We start from the raw sequence: 14,338 nt of genomic DNA, 5'->3' as shown, positions 1-14,338 counted from the left end.
GGGGCGGCCCCTCGGGCGGTGCGGCGCGGCCCCGCCCCTCGCGGCGCCGGCGCGGTGGCCCACAGACCGCCTCTCAGGCTCCGGTGGCACTGGTGCTTCCCCGCAGAGCCATGGCCGGTAAGTAGCGCCGCGGCCCGAGCTCCGGCCGGAGGGAGGCTTCGGACGCGGCGCCGGCGGACGGTTTCGCCGGCTCAGCCCCTCGCCTCCGCCTCGTGTCCACGCCGCGACCATGGCCTTCCTTGCTCCGGTGGCCGCGGGGCTGGGGGCCCGAGCGGCGAGGCCGGTGGGCGCGGGCGGGGCGGGGAGGGGGAGGCTGCGGAGCACAGCGCGGAGCACGTCTGGGATTCCGAGCTTCCGGGAGGGCCGGCGGGGCCGCGGGAACGTAGGGCCTGCGTGCCGGAAGGGCCCGCGCCTTGCGTCCCACTGGGCTTGTGTGAAATTGAAGGCAGAGATTACAGGTGCGTTCCGCGCGCTCCTACTCCAGATTCACCTGCGCGGGAATGGGCGGGGGCAGGTGCTCATTTAAAATTCCACTTCCGCACCCTCCCTGTGGTCTTTCCTGTTTCTCACCGCTGCCCCCGCTCCGCGACGCGAAGACTGTGCACTTTCAGTAATTATGATACTTCTTCAAATGTGAGTTTGTCCCGTGGGATTCTTGGAGGCTGTTGCTAGGTTTTAGATTGAGTTTTGAACGTGAGTTTTGCAAGGGCACCAACCCTGATTTTTTGTAGTTTGAGCCCTGTCAGGTGAAAATGAAGCACCTGTTTTCTTTGATTCGCGCTTTTGTGGTAAGAGGACTGATTAATTTGCTCCACAGTGCGCCCCCCTCACACCCACTGCAGAATGCCCTCTTCTCTTGAAAAAAAAAAAAAAACTGGGCAAGTTTTTTCTGCACCTGGACCTTGAGCTTTCAGGTTAGGTATTACATGTTACTTACACATCCCCATTCTGGATCAGCCCCAGGGATGAGTTTCTAGCTGTGTTTGTTCCCGGGTCTTTGCCTGATTCTTTTACATGAGGCAGTGGAGTGCTCTAGGCTCAAAGTCTGGAGACCGAGATTATTACAGCCTTGGCTCAGCCCATGTCAACAAGTCATTTGATCTCTCTGGACCTCAGTTTCCTGTCCTTTAAAATGGACATAAACTGTTCCTACCAAGGGCTAGTGAGGCTCCCTCAAGATGGTCAGGTTTGTGGAAGTGCTCTGTTTTTCATTTCAACCTCCTGGAGCGCAGTGCAAGTTGGTGGCTGAATGAACCCTCAGGATCAGGGTATAGAAGTCCTATTAGGGGCTTCCCTGGTGGCGCAGTGGTTAAGAATCCTCCTGCCAATGCAGGGGACACAGATTCGATCCCTGGTCCAGGAAGATCCCACATGCCGCGGAGCACCTAAGCCCATGCACCACAACTACTGAAGCCCCCTCGCCTAGAGCCCGTGCTCCGCAACGAGAGAAGACCCCGCTCGCTGCAACTAGAGAAAACTTGCGCGCAGCAAAGAAGACCCAACGCAGTCAAACAAACAAAAGTCCTTTTACACACCTCCCTCTGAGTGTGACTGTATCTTTCAGAAGAGGCTGATGGACTTGAGAGCTGTGGTTCTTGGTGGGGTTGAGGGTGGTGTTGATCTGACTCCCTTGAGGAATGTTTTCAAGTTACATGACCTCAGCCCCACCCACCCAAAAAACAAACAAGGTACTCATTCTGTCTATAGTCCGGATTCTGGCTTCTGGCTGTGCCACTCACTTTGTTGACTGGCTTCATGCAGCTTTCCCTCTGCAAGCTATGCTGGGAGGTGCTCAGCATCTGGACTAGGGAGAGACTGGAGGCCAGAGGTCACATAATAAGGGATAGTCGCCTACTCAGGCCTAGTCTTCTTTCTTCAAGCCACGTTCTCACTTGTAAGGCAGAAGCTGGCCCTGCTTGCTTCACTTGAGATTCTTGTTCCTGGAATGGGCTTTGCCCACGGATGTGGCTCTATCTCAAGGTTGCTCAGCCTCAGCGTTACTGACATTTAGGACTGGATAATTCTTTGTTGTCAGGGACTGTCCTATGCATTATGGCATGTTTGGTAGTGTCCCTGACCTCTGCCCACTAGATGCCAGTAGTACTGCATTAGCTGTGACCATCAACAATATCTCCAGACATTGCCAGATGCTTTGGGGGGCAAAATTAACCTTCCATTGAGAAATGCTGCTCTATGTGATTCAGCACAGATCTTCTGACAACTGTTTTCTTTTATGTTCATCCTCAGCTTTCCGCTTGGCCCTCATCCAGCTTCAAGTTTCTTCTGTCAAATCAGATAACCTCACTCGAGCCTGTGGCCTTATCTGGGAGGCAGCAAAGCAGGGAGCCAAAATAGTTTCTCTGCCAGTAAGTATGGAGGCAGCCACCCCTTTCTGGGAACTGTTGTCCCAGCAGAATAATGTCCGCTAGCTCTGGTTGTCCTTCTGTGTCCTGGGGTCCAGCAAGGTCCTTTGGGGGCCCCAGGATTGTTCCATGTTTGTCTGGAAAATGACCCTAGCAAGAGTCTTTGTGATAGGCTGTGCCAGCATGGTTTTTAACTTCAGGTCACTTACTCGGTTCAGAAGCCGAGTAGGCTGAGGGACTTACCTAAAGCTAAAATACTCAGTGCCTCGGATATTTACCTTCTTTCCTTGTGTACTTAAGTCTTTACAGGACCAGGACATATTGATTTTAGTGCTAAGCTTCCAACATTTAAAAAAATTGTTGGAAGTTGTTGAAAACTGAAAATTGTTAGAGACATTTAGGAAGTCTGTGGTATCTTCCAAAGTGTGGTAAGCCAGTAGGACTCTGCATCTGTCTCCTACGTCATCTCTTTTAGAACAGAATCAGCTGAAGATTGCGCCACATTTGGGTCAGCCCCAGAGAAGGTCCTGCATGTGTCAGGACATGAATCTACTGGCAGAGGCCTGCTGGGGTCAGTGGGAGAACTATTCCCGACCACCCACTACCCCACTATGGGGAGGAGGCAGCCGTTTGCAAACCCTGGAGAATTTTCAGGGCTACCTTATATTTTATTTTAGGCTCCAGGCCATTACAATGTGGCCAGTGAGTAGGAATCTTCAAGAAGGGAGCTCGAGATCTTAATTTTGCACCATGGGACTCACCTGTACTTGCACCTGATAACGGTCTCTTGTTGGTTTAAGTTGCTAGGGGTAAGAGTCTAAAGGCCGGGAGTGAAAGCACTTGAATTCCCCTCTACCTAACACGTGTTTTGTACAAGTTGGGGATCCTCGGCCTTGAGTTTCCTGGCACAGTGCTTCGTGCGCAGGCAATCTTAGTAAATGCGAAATGAATCAACTAGAGTCGAAATCTAGTAGTTTTGCTTTTCTTTTATCACAGAGCTGTTGAGACATATTCAGGGGAGTGAGAGATTTTGCAGGATCAGAATGATAGTGCTGGAAGGGAGCTTAGAAATAGATCATTTTATACATGAGGAAACACCCTAACGTCTGTGGCTTTCAAAGCTTTTTTAAAAAAAATTTTAAAAAACACAGGCTTTATTACTTTACATAGTTAATAATATAGTACTGAGACTATGGAGTCATCCTAACACTCAAAGTCCTATGAGTAAGCCTAGTGGTAGTGGGGCCTGGGTGCCCAAGGCTGGGGAGGCGTAGTTCTCCTGCGGACTCAGGGAGAGGCAAGTGCGGTCTTTTGCCAAGGTGACCAGGATCTGGGAGAGCAGGCTGACTTGTCTCCTCCAGCCCCATCTGAGCCAGGGGCTGAGTCCTGTCTGTGGCCACAGGCTCTTTAGCCCTGAGGCGTCCATGTTTTTCTTATCAAGCTGTGTTTTACCCCTTTGAGAGCTATGTCTTTTTACAGCAAAACTTTAAAGTGAGTTGGGTGTTTTGGTGTTTTTTTCCCTTTTTTCTCTTCCAACATTATTCTAGGAATGCTTTAATTCTCCATATGGCACGAAATATTTTCCTGAATATGCAGAGAAAATTCCTGGTGACTCCACACAGAAGCTTTCTGAAGTAGCAAAGGAGTGCAGCATATATGTCATTGGAGGTAACTTCCTACCCTCAAGGTATAATGGCCTAAACATTAAAAACATCTGAGTAACTTTTGTTGTTACATTTAAACCATGGAATACAAATTAGCTATCAAAAAGAATGAGGTAGATCTGTATTTAGGAATGTGGAAGGATCTTTGAGACACACTGTTCAGTGGAAAAAGAGCAAGTTTAATATGAAATGAACAGGTACTTCCATACAGATTAATGCCCCACACAGAAGAAGGTTGTATATTTTTATATGTATTTATGTATGTAAGACATAGTAAATACTGTAGAAGGACACACACCAAACTGATGATGCTTTTCTCTGGAGAAGGAGTTGGAAGTACAGGGGCAGGTGGAAAGAGAAACCATATCTGAATGTCTTTCATTAATACAGTGTTAAGATTTTTTTTTTCCCCATAAAGAGGCTGCATACATCAAAGGTAGCTTAGAGTATTAGGCTTAGTGAAGTAAGTCAGACAGAGAAAGACAAATACTGAATGCTGTCATTTACATGTGGAATCTAAAAAAAGAAAACAAAGGAATGTATATAACAAAATGGAAACAGACTCACAGAGAGAACAAACTAGTGGTTACCAGTGGGGAGAGGGAAAGGGGGAGCGGGAATATAAGGATGGAGGATTATGAGGTATAAACTACTATGTATAAAATAAATAAGTAACAAGGATATATTGTGCAGCACGGATAAATAAGCCATTATTTTGTAATAACTTTTGTTTTTTAAGTTTATTTTTATTTTTTTTAACATCTTTATTGGAGTATAACTGTTATACAATAGTGTGTTCGTTTCTCCTTTGCAACAAAGTGAATCAGTTATACATATACATATGTTCCTATAACGCTTCCCTCTTGTGTCACCCTCCCTATCCCACCCCTCTAGGTGGTCACAAAGCACAGAGGTGAACTCCCTGTGCAATGTGGCAGCTTCCCACTAGCTATCTAATTTACATTTGGTAGTGTGTATATGTCCCTGCCACTCTCTCACTTCGCCACATCTTACCCTTCCCCCTCCCCATATCCTCAAGTCCATGCTCTAGTAGGTCTGTGTTTTATTCCCGTCCTATCACTAATCTCTTCATGACATTTTTTTTTCTTAGATTCCATATATATGTATTAGCATACGGTATTTGTTTTTCTCCTTCTGACTTACTTCACTCTGTATGACAGACTCCAGGTCTATCCACCTCATTACAAATAACTCAGTTTCATTTCTTTTTATGGCTGAGTAATATTCTATTGTATATATGTGCCACATCTTCTTTATCCATTCATCTGTTGATGGACACTTAGGTTGCTTCCATGTCCTGGATATCGTAAATAGAGCTGCAATGAACATTTTGGTACGTGACTCTTTTTTATTTATTTATTTATTTATTATTATTATTATTATTTTTTTTTTTTTTTTTTTTGGTATGCGGGCCTCTCACTGCTGCGGCCTCTCCCGTTGCGGAGCACAGGCTCCGGACGCGCAGGCCTAGCGGCCATGGCTCACGGGCTTAGTTGCTCCGCGGCATGTGGGATCTTCCCGGACCAGGGCACGAACCCGTGTCTCCTGCATCGGCAGGCGGATTCTCAACCACTGCGCCACCAGGGAAGCCCTATTTATTTATTTTTAACATCTTTATTTGAGTATAACTTTTACAATAGTGTGTTAGTTTCTCCTTTACAACAAAGTGAATCAGTTATACATATACATATGTTCCCATAACGCTTCCCTCTTGTGTCACCCTCCCTCCCACCCTCCCTATCCCACCCTTCTAGGTGGTCACACAGCACAGAGGTGAACTCCCTGTGCAATGCTGCAGCTTCCCACTAGCTATCTAATTTACATTTGGTAGTGTGTATATGTCCCTGCCACTCTCTCACATCGTCACAGCTTACCCTTCCCCCTCCCCATATCCTCAAGTCCATGCTCTAGTAGGTCTATGTTTTATTCCCATCCTACCACTAATCTCTTCATGACATTTTTTTTTTTTTCTTAGAGTCCATATATATGTGTTAGCATACGGTATTTGTTTTTCTCCTTCTGACTTACTTCACTGTATGACAGACTCCAGGTCTATCCACCTCATTACAAAAAACTCAGTTTCATTTCTTTTTATGGCTGAGTAATATTCCATTGTATATATGTGCCACATCTTCCTTATCCATTCATCTGTTGATGGACACTTAGGTTGCTTCCATGTCCTGGCTATCGTAAATAGAGCTGCAATAAACATTTTGGTACGAATTATGGTTTTCTCAGGGTATATGCCCAGTAGTGGGATTGCTGGGTCGTATGGTAGTTCTATTTGTAGTTTTTTAAGGAACCTCCATACTGTTCTCCATAGTGGCTGTATCAATTTACATTCCCACCAACAGTGCAAGAGGGTTCCCTTTTCTCCACACCCTCTCCAGCATTTATTGTTTCTAGAGTTTTTGATGATGGCCAATCTGGCCGGTGTGAGATGATATCTCATTGTAGTTTTGATTTGCATTTCTCTAATGATTAATGATGTTGAGCATTCTTTCATGTGTTTGTTGGCTATTTGTATATCTTCTTTGGAGAAATGTCTATTTAGTTCTTCTGCCCATTTTTGGATTGGGTTGTTTGTTTTTTTGTTATTGAGCTGCCTGAGTTGCTTATAAATTTTGGATATTAATCCTTTGTCAGTTGCTTCATTTGCAAATATTTTCTCCCATTCTGAGGGTTGTCTTTTGGTCTTGTTTATGGTATCCTTTGCTGTGCAAAAGCTTTTAAGTTTCATTAGATCCCATTTGTTTATTTTTGTTTTTATTTCCATTTCTCTAGGAGATGGGTCAAAAAGGATCTTGCTGTGATTGATGTCATAGAGTGTTCTGCCTATGTTTTCCTCTAAGAGTTTGATAGTGTCTGGCCTTACATTTAGGTCTTTAACCCATTTTGAGTTTATTTTTGTGGATGGTGTTAGGGAGTGTTCTAATTTCATACTTCTACAGGTAGCTGTCCAGTTTTCCCAGCACCACTTATTGAAGAGGCTGTCTTTTCTCCACTGTGTTTCCTTCCCTCCTTTATCAAAGATAAGGTGACCATATGTGTGTGGGTTTATCTCTGGGCTTTCTATCCTGTTCCATTGATCTATATTTCTGTTTTTGTGCCAGTACCATACTGTCTTGATTACTGTGGCCTTGTAGTATAGTCTGAAGTCAGGGAGCCTGATTCCTCCAGCTCCATTTTTCGTTCTCAAGATTGCTTTGGCTATTCGGGGTCTTTTGTGTTTCCATACAAATTGTGAAATTCTTTGTTTTAGTTCTGTAAAAAATGGCAGTGGTAATTTGATAGGGATTGCATTGAATCTGTAGATTGCTTTGGGTAATAGAGTCATTTTCACAATGTTGATTCTTCCAATCCAAGAACATGGTATATTTCTCCACCTATTTGTATCATCTTTAATTTCTTTTATCAGTGTCTTATAGTTTTCTGCATACAAGTCTTTTGTCTCCTTAGGTAGGTTTATTCCTAGATATTTTATTCTTTTTGTTGCAGTGGTAAATGGGAGTGTTTTCTTAATTTCATTCTCAGATTTTTCATCATTAGTGTATAAGAATGCCAGAGATTTCTGTGCATTAATTTTGTATCCTGCTACTTTACCAAATTCATTGATTAGCTCTAGTAGTTTTCTGGTAGCACCTTTAGGATTCTCTATGTATAGTATCATGTCATCTGCAAACAGTGACAGCTTTACTTCTTCTTTTCCTATTTGGATTCCTTTTATTTCTTTTTCTTCTCTGATTGCTGTGGCTAGAACTTCCACAACTATGTTGAATAAGAGTGGTGAGAGTGGGCAACCTTGTCTTGTTCCTGATCTTAGTGGAAATGTTTTCTGTTTTTCACCATTGAGAACAATGCTGGCTGTGGGTTTGTCATATATGGCCTTTATTATGTTGAGGAAAGTTCCCTCTATGCCTACTTTCTGCAGGGTTTTTATCATAAATCGGTGTTGACTTTTGTTGAAAGCTTTCTCTGCATCTATTGAGATGATCATATGGTTTTTCTCCTTCAGTTTGTTGATATGGTGTATCACGTTGATTGATTTGCGTATATTGAAGAATACTTGCATTCCTGGAATAAACCCCACTTGATCATGGTGTATGATCCTTTTAGTGTGCTGTTGGATTCTGTTTGCTAATATTTTGTTGAGGATTTTTGCATCTATGTTCATCAGTGATATTGGCCTGTAGTTTTCTTTCTTTGTGACGTCTTTGTCTGGTTTTGGTATCAGGGTGATGGTGGCCTCATAGAATGAGTTTGGGAGTGTTCCTCCCTCTGCTATCTTTTGGAAGAGTTTGAGAAGGATAGGTGTTAGCTCTTCTCTAAATGTTTGATAGAATTCTCCTGTGAAGCCATCTGGTCCTGGGCTTTTGTTTGTTGGAAGATTTTTAATCACAGTTTCAATTTCAGTGCTTGTGATTGGCCTGTTCATATTTTCTATTTCTTCCTGGTTCAGTCTCGGCAGCTTGTGCATTTCTAAGAATTTGTCCATTTCTTCCAGGTTGTCCATTTTATTGGCATAGAGTTGCTTGTAGTAATCTCTAATAATCTTTTGTATTTCTGCAGTGTCAGTTGTTACATCTCCTTTTTCATTTCTAATTCAATTGATTTGAGTCTTTTCCTTTTATTCTTGATGAGTCTGGCTAATGGTTTATCAATTTTATTTATCTTCTCAAAGAACCAGCTTTTACTTTTATTGATCTTTGCTATTGTTCCCTTCATTTCTTTTTCATTTATTTCTGATCTGATCTTTATGATTTCTTTCCTTCTGCTAAATTTGGGGTTTTTTTTGTTCTTCTTTCTCTAATTGTTTTAGGTGCAAAGTTAGGTTGTTTATTCGAGATGTTTCCTGTTTCTTTTTTTTTTTTTTTCCTGTTTCTTAAGGTATGATTGTATTGCTATAAACTTCCCTCTTAGAACTGCTTTTGCTGTATCCCATAGGTTTTGGGTCTTCGTGTCTCCATTGTCATTTGTTTCTAAGTATTTTTTGATTTCCTCTTTTATCTCTTCATTGATCACTTCGTTATTAAGTAGTGTATTGTTTAGCCTCCATGTGTTTGTATTTTTTACAGATCTTTTCCTGTAATTGATATCTAGTCTCATAGCGTTGTGGTCGGAAAAGACACTTGATACAATTTCAATTTTCTTAAATTTGCCAAGGCTAGATTTGTGACCCAGTATATGATCTATCCTGGAGTATGTTCCATGAGCACTTGAGAAAAATGTATATTCTGTTGTTTTTGGATGGAATGTCCTATAAATATCAATTAAGTCCATCTTGTGTAATGTATCATTTAAAGCTTGTGTTTCCTTAATTATTTTCATTTTGGATGATCTGTCCATTGGTGAAAGTGGGGTGTTAAGTCCCCTACTATGATGTGTTACTGTCGATTTCCCCTTTTATGGCTGTTAGTATTTGCCTTATGTATTGAGGTGCTCCTATGTTGGGTGCATAAATATTTACAATTGTTATATCTTCTTCATGGATCGATCCCTTGATCATTATGTAGTGACCTTCCTTGTCTCTTGTAATGGTTTTAATTTTAAAGTCCATTTTGTCTGATATGAGAATTGCTACTCCAGCTTTCTTCTGATTTCCATTTGCATGGAATATCTTTTTCCATCCCCTCACTTTCAGCCTGTAAGTGTCCCTAGGTCTGAAGTGGGTCTCTTGTAGACAGCATATATATGGGTCCTGTTTTTGTATCCATTCAGCCAGTCTGTGTCTTTTGGTGGGAACATTTAATCCATTTACATTTAAGGTAATTATTGATATGTGCATTCCTATTACCATTTACTTGTTTCGGGTTGTTCTTGTAGGTCTTTTCCTTCTCTTGTGTTTCTTACCTAGAGAAGTTCCTTTAGCATTTGTTGTAGAGCTGGTTTGGTGGTGCTGAACTCTCTCAGCCTTTGCTTGTCTGTAACGGTTTTAATTTCTCCATCAAATCTGAATGAGATCCTTGCTGGGTAGAGTAATCTTGGTTGTAGGTTTTTTTCCTTCATCACTTTAAATATGTCCTGCCACTACCTTCTGGCTTGTAGAGTTTCTGTTGAAAGATCAGATGTTAACCTTATGGGGATTCTCTTGTGTGTTATTTGTTGTTTTTCCCTTGCTGCTTTTAATATGTTTTCTTTGTATTTAATTTTTGACAGTTTGATTATTATGTGTCTTGGCGTGTTTATCCTTGGGTTTATCCTGTATGGGACTCTCTGTGCTTCCTGGACTTGATTGACTATTTCCTTTCCTGTATTAGGGAAGTTTTCAACTATAATCTCTTCAAATATTTTCTCAGTCCCTCTCTTTTTCTCTTCTTCTTCTGGGACCCCTATAATTCGAATGTTGGTGCGTTTAATGTCCCAGAGGTCTCTGAGACTGTCCTCAGTTCTTTTCATTCTTTTTTCTTTCTTCTGCTCTGCAGTAGTTATTTCCACTATTTTATCTTCCAGGTCACTTATCCGTCCTTCTGCCTCAGTTATTCTGCTATTGATCCCATCTAGAGTATTTTTCATTTCATTTATTGTGTTGCTCATCGTTGCTTGCTTCCTCTTTATTTCTTCTAGGTCCTTGTTAACTGTTTCTTGCAATTTGTCTATTCTATTTCCAAGATTTTGAATCATCTTTACTATCATTATTCTGAATCCTTTCTCAGGTAGACTGCCTATTTCCTCTTCATTTGTTAGGTGTGGTGTGTTTTTATCTTGCTCCTTCATCTGCTCTGTGTTTTTCTGTCTTCTCATTTTGCTTATCTTACTGTGTTTGGGGTCTCCTTTTTGCAGGCTGCAGGTTCGTAGTTCCTGTTGTTTTTGGTGGCTGTCCCCAGTGGCTAAGGTTGGTTCAGTGGGTTGAGTAGGTTTCCTGGTTGGGGGGACTAGTGCCTCTGTTCTGGTGGATGAGGCTGGATCTTGTCTTTCTGGTGGGCAGGTCCACGTCTGGTGGTCTGTTTGGGGATGTTGGTAGCCTTATTATGATTTTAGGCAGCCTCTCTGCTAATGGATGGGGCTGTAGACCTGTCTTGCTCTTTGTTGGGGATAGGGTGTCCAGCAATGTTCTGGGTCTTGGTGTTGAGATGGAGATCTCTGGGAGATTTTCGCCGTTTGATATTATGTGGAGCTGGGAAGTCTCTTGTGGACCAGTGTCCTGAGGTTGGTTCTCCCACCTCAGAGACGCAGCCCTGACACCTGGCTGGAGCGCCAAGAGCCTTTAATCCACACGGCTCAAAATAAAAGAGAGAAAAAAAATAAAAAGGAAAGAAAGGAAGGAAGGAAGAAAGGAGGGAAGAAATGAAGGAAGGAGGAGAGGAAGAAAGGAAGGAATAAAGGAAGAAAGAAAGGGAGAAGACAAAATAAAGTAGGATAAAATATAGTTATTAAAATAAAAAATAATTATTAAGAAGAAAAATTTCTATTAAAAAAAAACAAACAAAAAAAACGGGTCAGTCTAACCCTAGGACAAATGGTGCAAGCAAAGCTATACAGACAAAATCTCACACAGCAGCATACACATACACACTCACAAAAAGAAAAAGGGGGAAAATAATAGTATATCTTGCTCCCAAAGTCCACCTCCTCAACTTGGGATATTTCGCTGTCTATTCAGGTTTTCCACAGATGCAGGGCACTTTAAGTTGACTGTGGAGCTTTAATCTGCTGCTTTTGAGGCTGCTGGGAGAGACCTCCCCCTCTCCTCTTTGTTCGCACAGCTCCTGGGGTTCAGCTTTGGACTTGGCCCCGCCTCTGCATGTAGGTCTCGTCCGAGGGCGTCTGCCCTTCGCTCAGACAGGGCGGGGTTAAAGGAGCAGCTGATTCGGGGTATCTGGCACAGGCGGGGGAGGGGGAGGGAGGGGCACGGATGCGGGGCGAGCCCGAGGCGGCAGAGGCTGGCGTGACGCTGCATCGGCCCGAGGCGCACCGTGCGTTTTCCCGGGGAAGCAGTCCCTGGATCCTGGGACCCAGGCAGTGGCGGGCTGCAGGGGCTCCCGGAAGGGGCGGTGTGGAGAGTGATGTGTGCTTGCACACAGGCCTCTCGGTGGCGGCAGCAGCAGCCTTAGCGTCTCATGCCCGTCTCTACTGTCCGTGCCGACAGCTGCTCCTTTACGCAGTGCACTTAATCCCCTCTCCTTGCGCACCAGGAGACAAAGAGGCAAGAAAAGGTCTCTTGTCTCTTCGGCAGCTCCGCGCCCATTTCTGGAGCTCCTTTAAGAGGCGCTTAAACCCCTCTCCTGGCGCACCAGGAGGCAAAGAGGGAAGAAAAGGTCTCTTGCCCCTTCGGCAGCTCCAGACTTCAACTGGACTCCCTCCCGGCCAGCCGTGGTGCACTAACCCCTTCAGGCTGTTTTCACTCTGCCATCTCCAGACCTTTCCCTGGGATCCGACTGAAGCCCGAGCCTCAGCTCCCAGCTCCCGCCCACCCTGGCCGGGCCGGTGAGCAGACAAGCCTCTCGGGCTGGTGATTGCTGGTCGGCACCCATCCTCTGAGGGAATCTCTCAGCTTTGCCCTCCGCACCCTGGGGCTGTGCTCTCTTCCGCGGCTCCGGAGCTTCCCCCTCCGCCACCCGCAGTCTCCGCCCGCAAAGGGGCTTCTAGTGTGGGAATCTTTCCTCCTTCACGGCTCCCTCCCACTGGTGTAGGTCCCGTCCCTATTCTTTGTCTCTGTTTATTCTTTTTTCTTTTGCCCTACCCAGGTACTTGGGGGAGTTTCTTGCCTTTTGGGAGGTCTGAGGTCTTCTGCCAGCATTCGGTGGGTGTTCTATAGGAGAAGTTCCACGTGTAGATGTATTTCTGATGTATCTGTGAGGAGGAAAGTGATCTCTGCGTCTTACTCTTCCGCCATCTTCTCGCCTCTCTGTAATAACTTTAAATGGAGTAAAATCTAAAACAATACATTGAATCACAATGTTGTACACTTGAAACTGGTATATAACATTGTAAATCAACTATACTTCAATTTTTAAAAAGTAGCTTTATTTATGTGGTTTTGTTTAAATAAAGTGTTCTATTTGTTTAAATAAAAATACAATAAAACTTTAATATAGCAAACAAAATTATTTCTGTATTATCATATAGTAAGAATTAGAAATGAATAAGAGGAGGAGAAAAGAAGGCAAAGCAAGAAGAGATAGAACTGCAGGAACCATATTCAGTGATGGAAAGACTGGCTTACATTCCCACCTCAAGACCTTTTTGGATACAGTTATGTTGCAGAACCTGGTGAATTTAAGTTGAGCAATAGTGAATTCCCCATGTTGCACCAATGCTTCAGATGAAGTATTGCTCAAGATCAAAGCTGAATTCAGAAACAGTATGGTTATTTTTGAAACCTTTGTTTGGCATCTAACCTAATTATATTTCACCTACACTCTGAAGTTGGTTTCTGAAAAATCATATTCAAGAAGAAAAAAGCATGATTAAATAACCCTTAGAAGATAGTAAACTTCATTGTTGGACCCAAGAAGATAGTAAACTTTATCAAGCCTTTGTCCTGTTATCATAAAAGAATGCTTTATTCAGAGTGTTTTCTGTGTCTGTGTGTTTCTCCTCTCAATGAAAGGTTCCATTCCTGAAGAGGATGCTGGGAAATTATATAATACCTGTGCTGTGTTTGGGCCTGATGGAACTTTACTGGTAAAGCACAGAAAGGTAAGTAGAGAATGTGGCAAGTCTCATTGCCTCTTGAGAATTCGCTTTGAAGTTCCCAGTAACTCTCATCATATGGTACATACATCAGGCATTTGATTAGTAGGCACAGGTGGCTATTCTTGGCTGTTGACATTTTGATATAAATTGTAGACTCAGCCTATCAATTTCAGCCAAGGAAAAACCTACAGGAATTTTGATTAGGATGGTATTGAACATATAGTGATCACTTTGGGGAGAGTTGACATCTTTGCAGTAGAAGTGCATGCGTATACATTTAAGATTGTTAAGTCTTCTTGGTAAGTTGATTCTTTTATCATTATATGTCTCTTTTTTTTCATTGTAGTACTCTTTGTCTTGAGGTTTAGCTCTGATATTACTATAGCCACTCTAGCCTTCTTATACTTACTGCTTGTATGGTACATCTTTTTTCTAATATTTTATTTTTAGTCTATATGTCTCTATATTTTAAATGCTTCTCTTGCAGACAGTACGTCTTTGGGTCTTGCTTTTTTTTCATTCTGACAATCTTTGCCTTTTAACTGGAGTGATTACGCTATTTATATTTAATGTAATTATTGATATGGTTGGATTTTAAGCATATAGACATTTAATTATTTTTTCCCTTTGTTCCTCTTTCTTTCATTCTTTTGG

At 42.9% G+C, this 14,338-nt stretch overlaps 1 protein-coding gene across 7 annotated transcripts in view; it reads left to right on the top strand.

The window, feature by feature from the left end:
* Positions 1–14,338, top strand: part of NIT2 (nitrilase family member 2) — a 40,448-nt gene continuing 26,110 nt past the window's right edge. For 3 of the 7 annotated variants that reach the window (XM_067034806.1, XM_067034808.1, XM_059064688.2), the window contains exons 1-4: positions 1,565–1,688; positions 2,248–2,366; positions 3,911–4,031; positions 13,599–13,687. In XM_067034806.1, the coding sequence (XP_066890907.1) occupies positions 1,574–1,688; positions 2,248–2,366; positions 3,911–4,031; positions 13,599–13,687 (444 nt within the window). In that variant the 5' untranslated portion in view covers positions 1,565–1,573. Of the gene's footprint in view, positions 118–1,564; positions 1,689–2,247; positions 2,367–3,910; positions 4,051–13,598; positions 13,688–14,338 lie in introns of those variants that run through there. The other 4 variants (XM_067034807.1, XM_067034810.1, XM_059064689.2 and 1 more) reach the window with 3 other exon arrangements.

This window comes from Kogia breviceps, chromosome 5, assembly GCF_026419965.1.
Source record: "Kogia breviceps isolate mKogBre1 chromosome 5, mKogBre1 haplotype 1, whole genome shotgun sequence".
NCBI classification, from domain to species: Eukaryota; Metazoa; Chordata; class Mammalia; order Artiodactyla; family Physeteridae; genus Kogia; species Kogia breviceps.
Note: the sequence above shows the minus strand (reverse complement) of the source record. Positions and strands in the feature narration are given on the sequence as shown.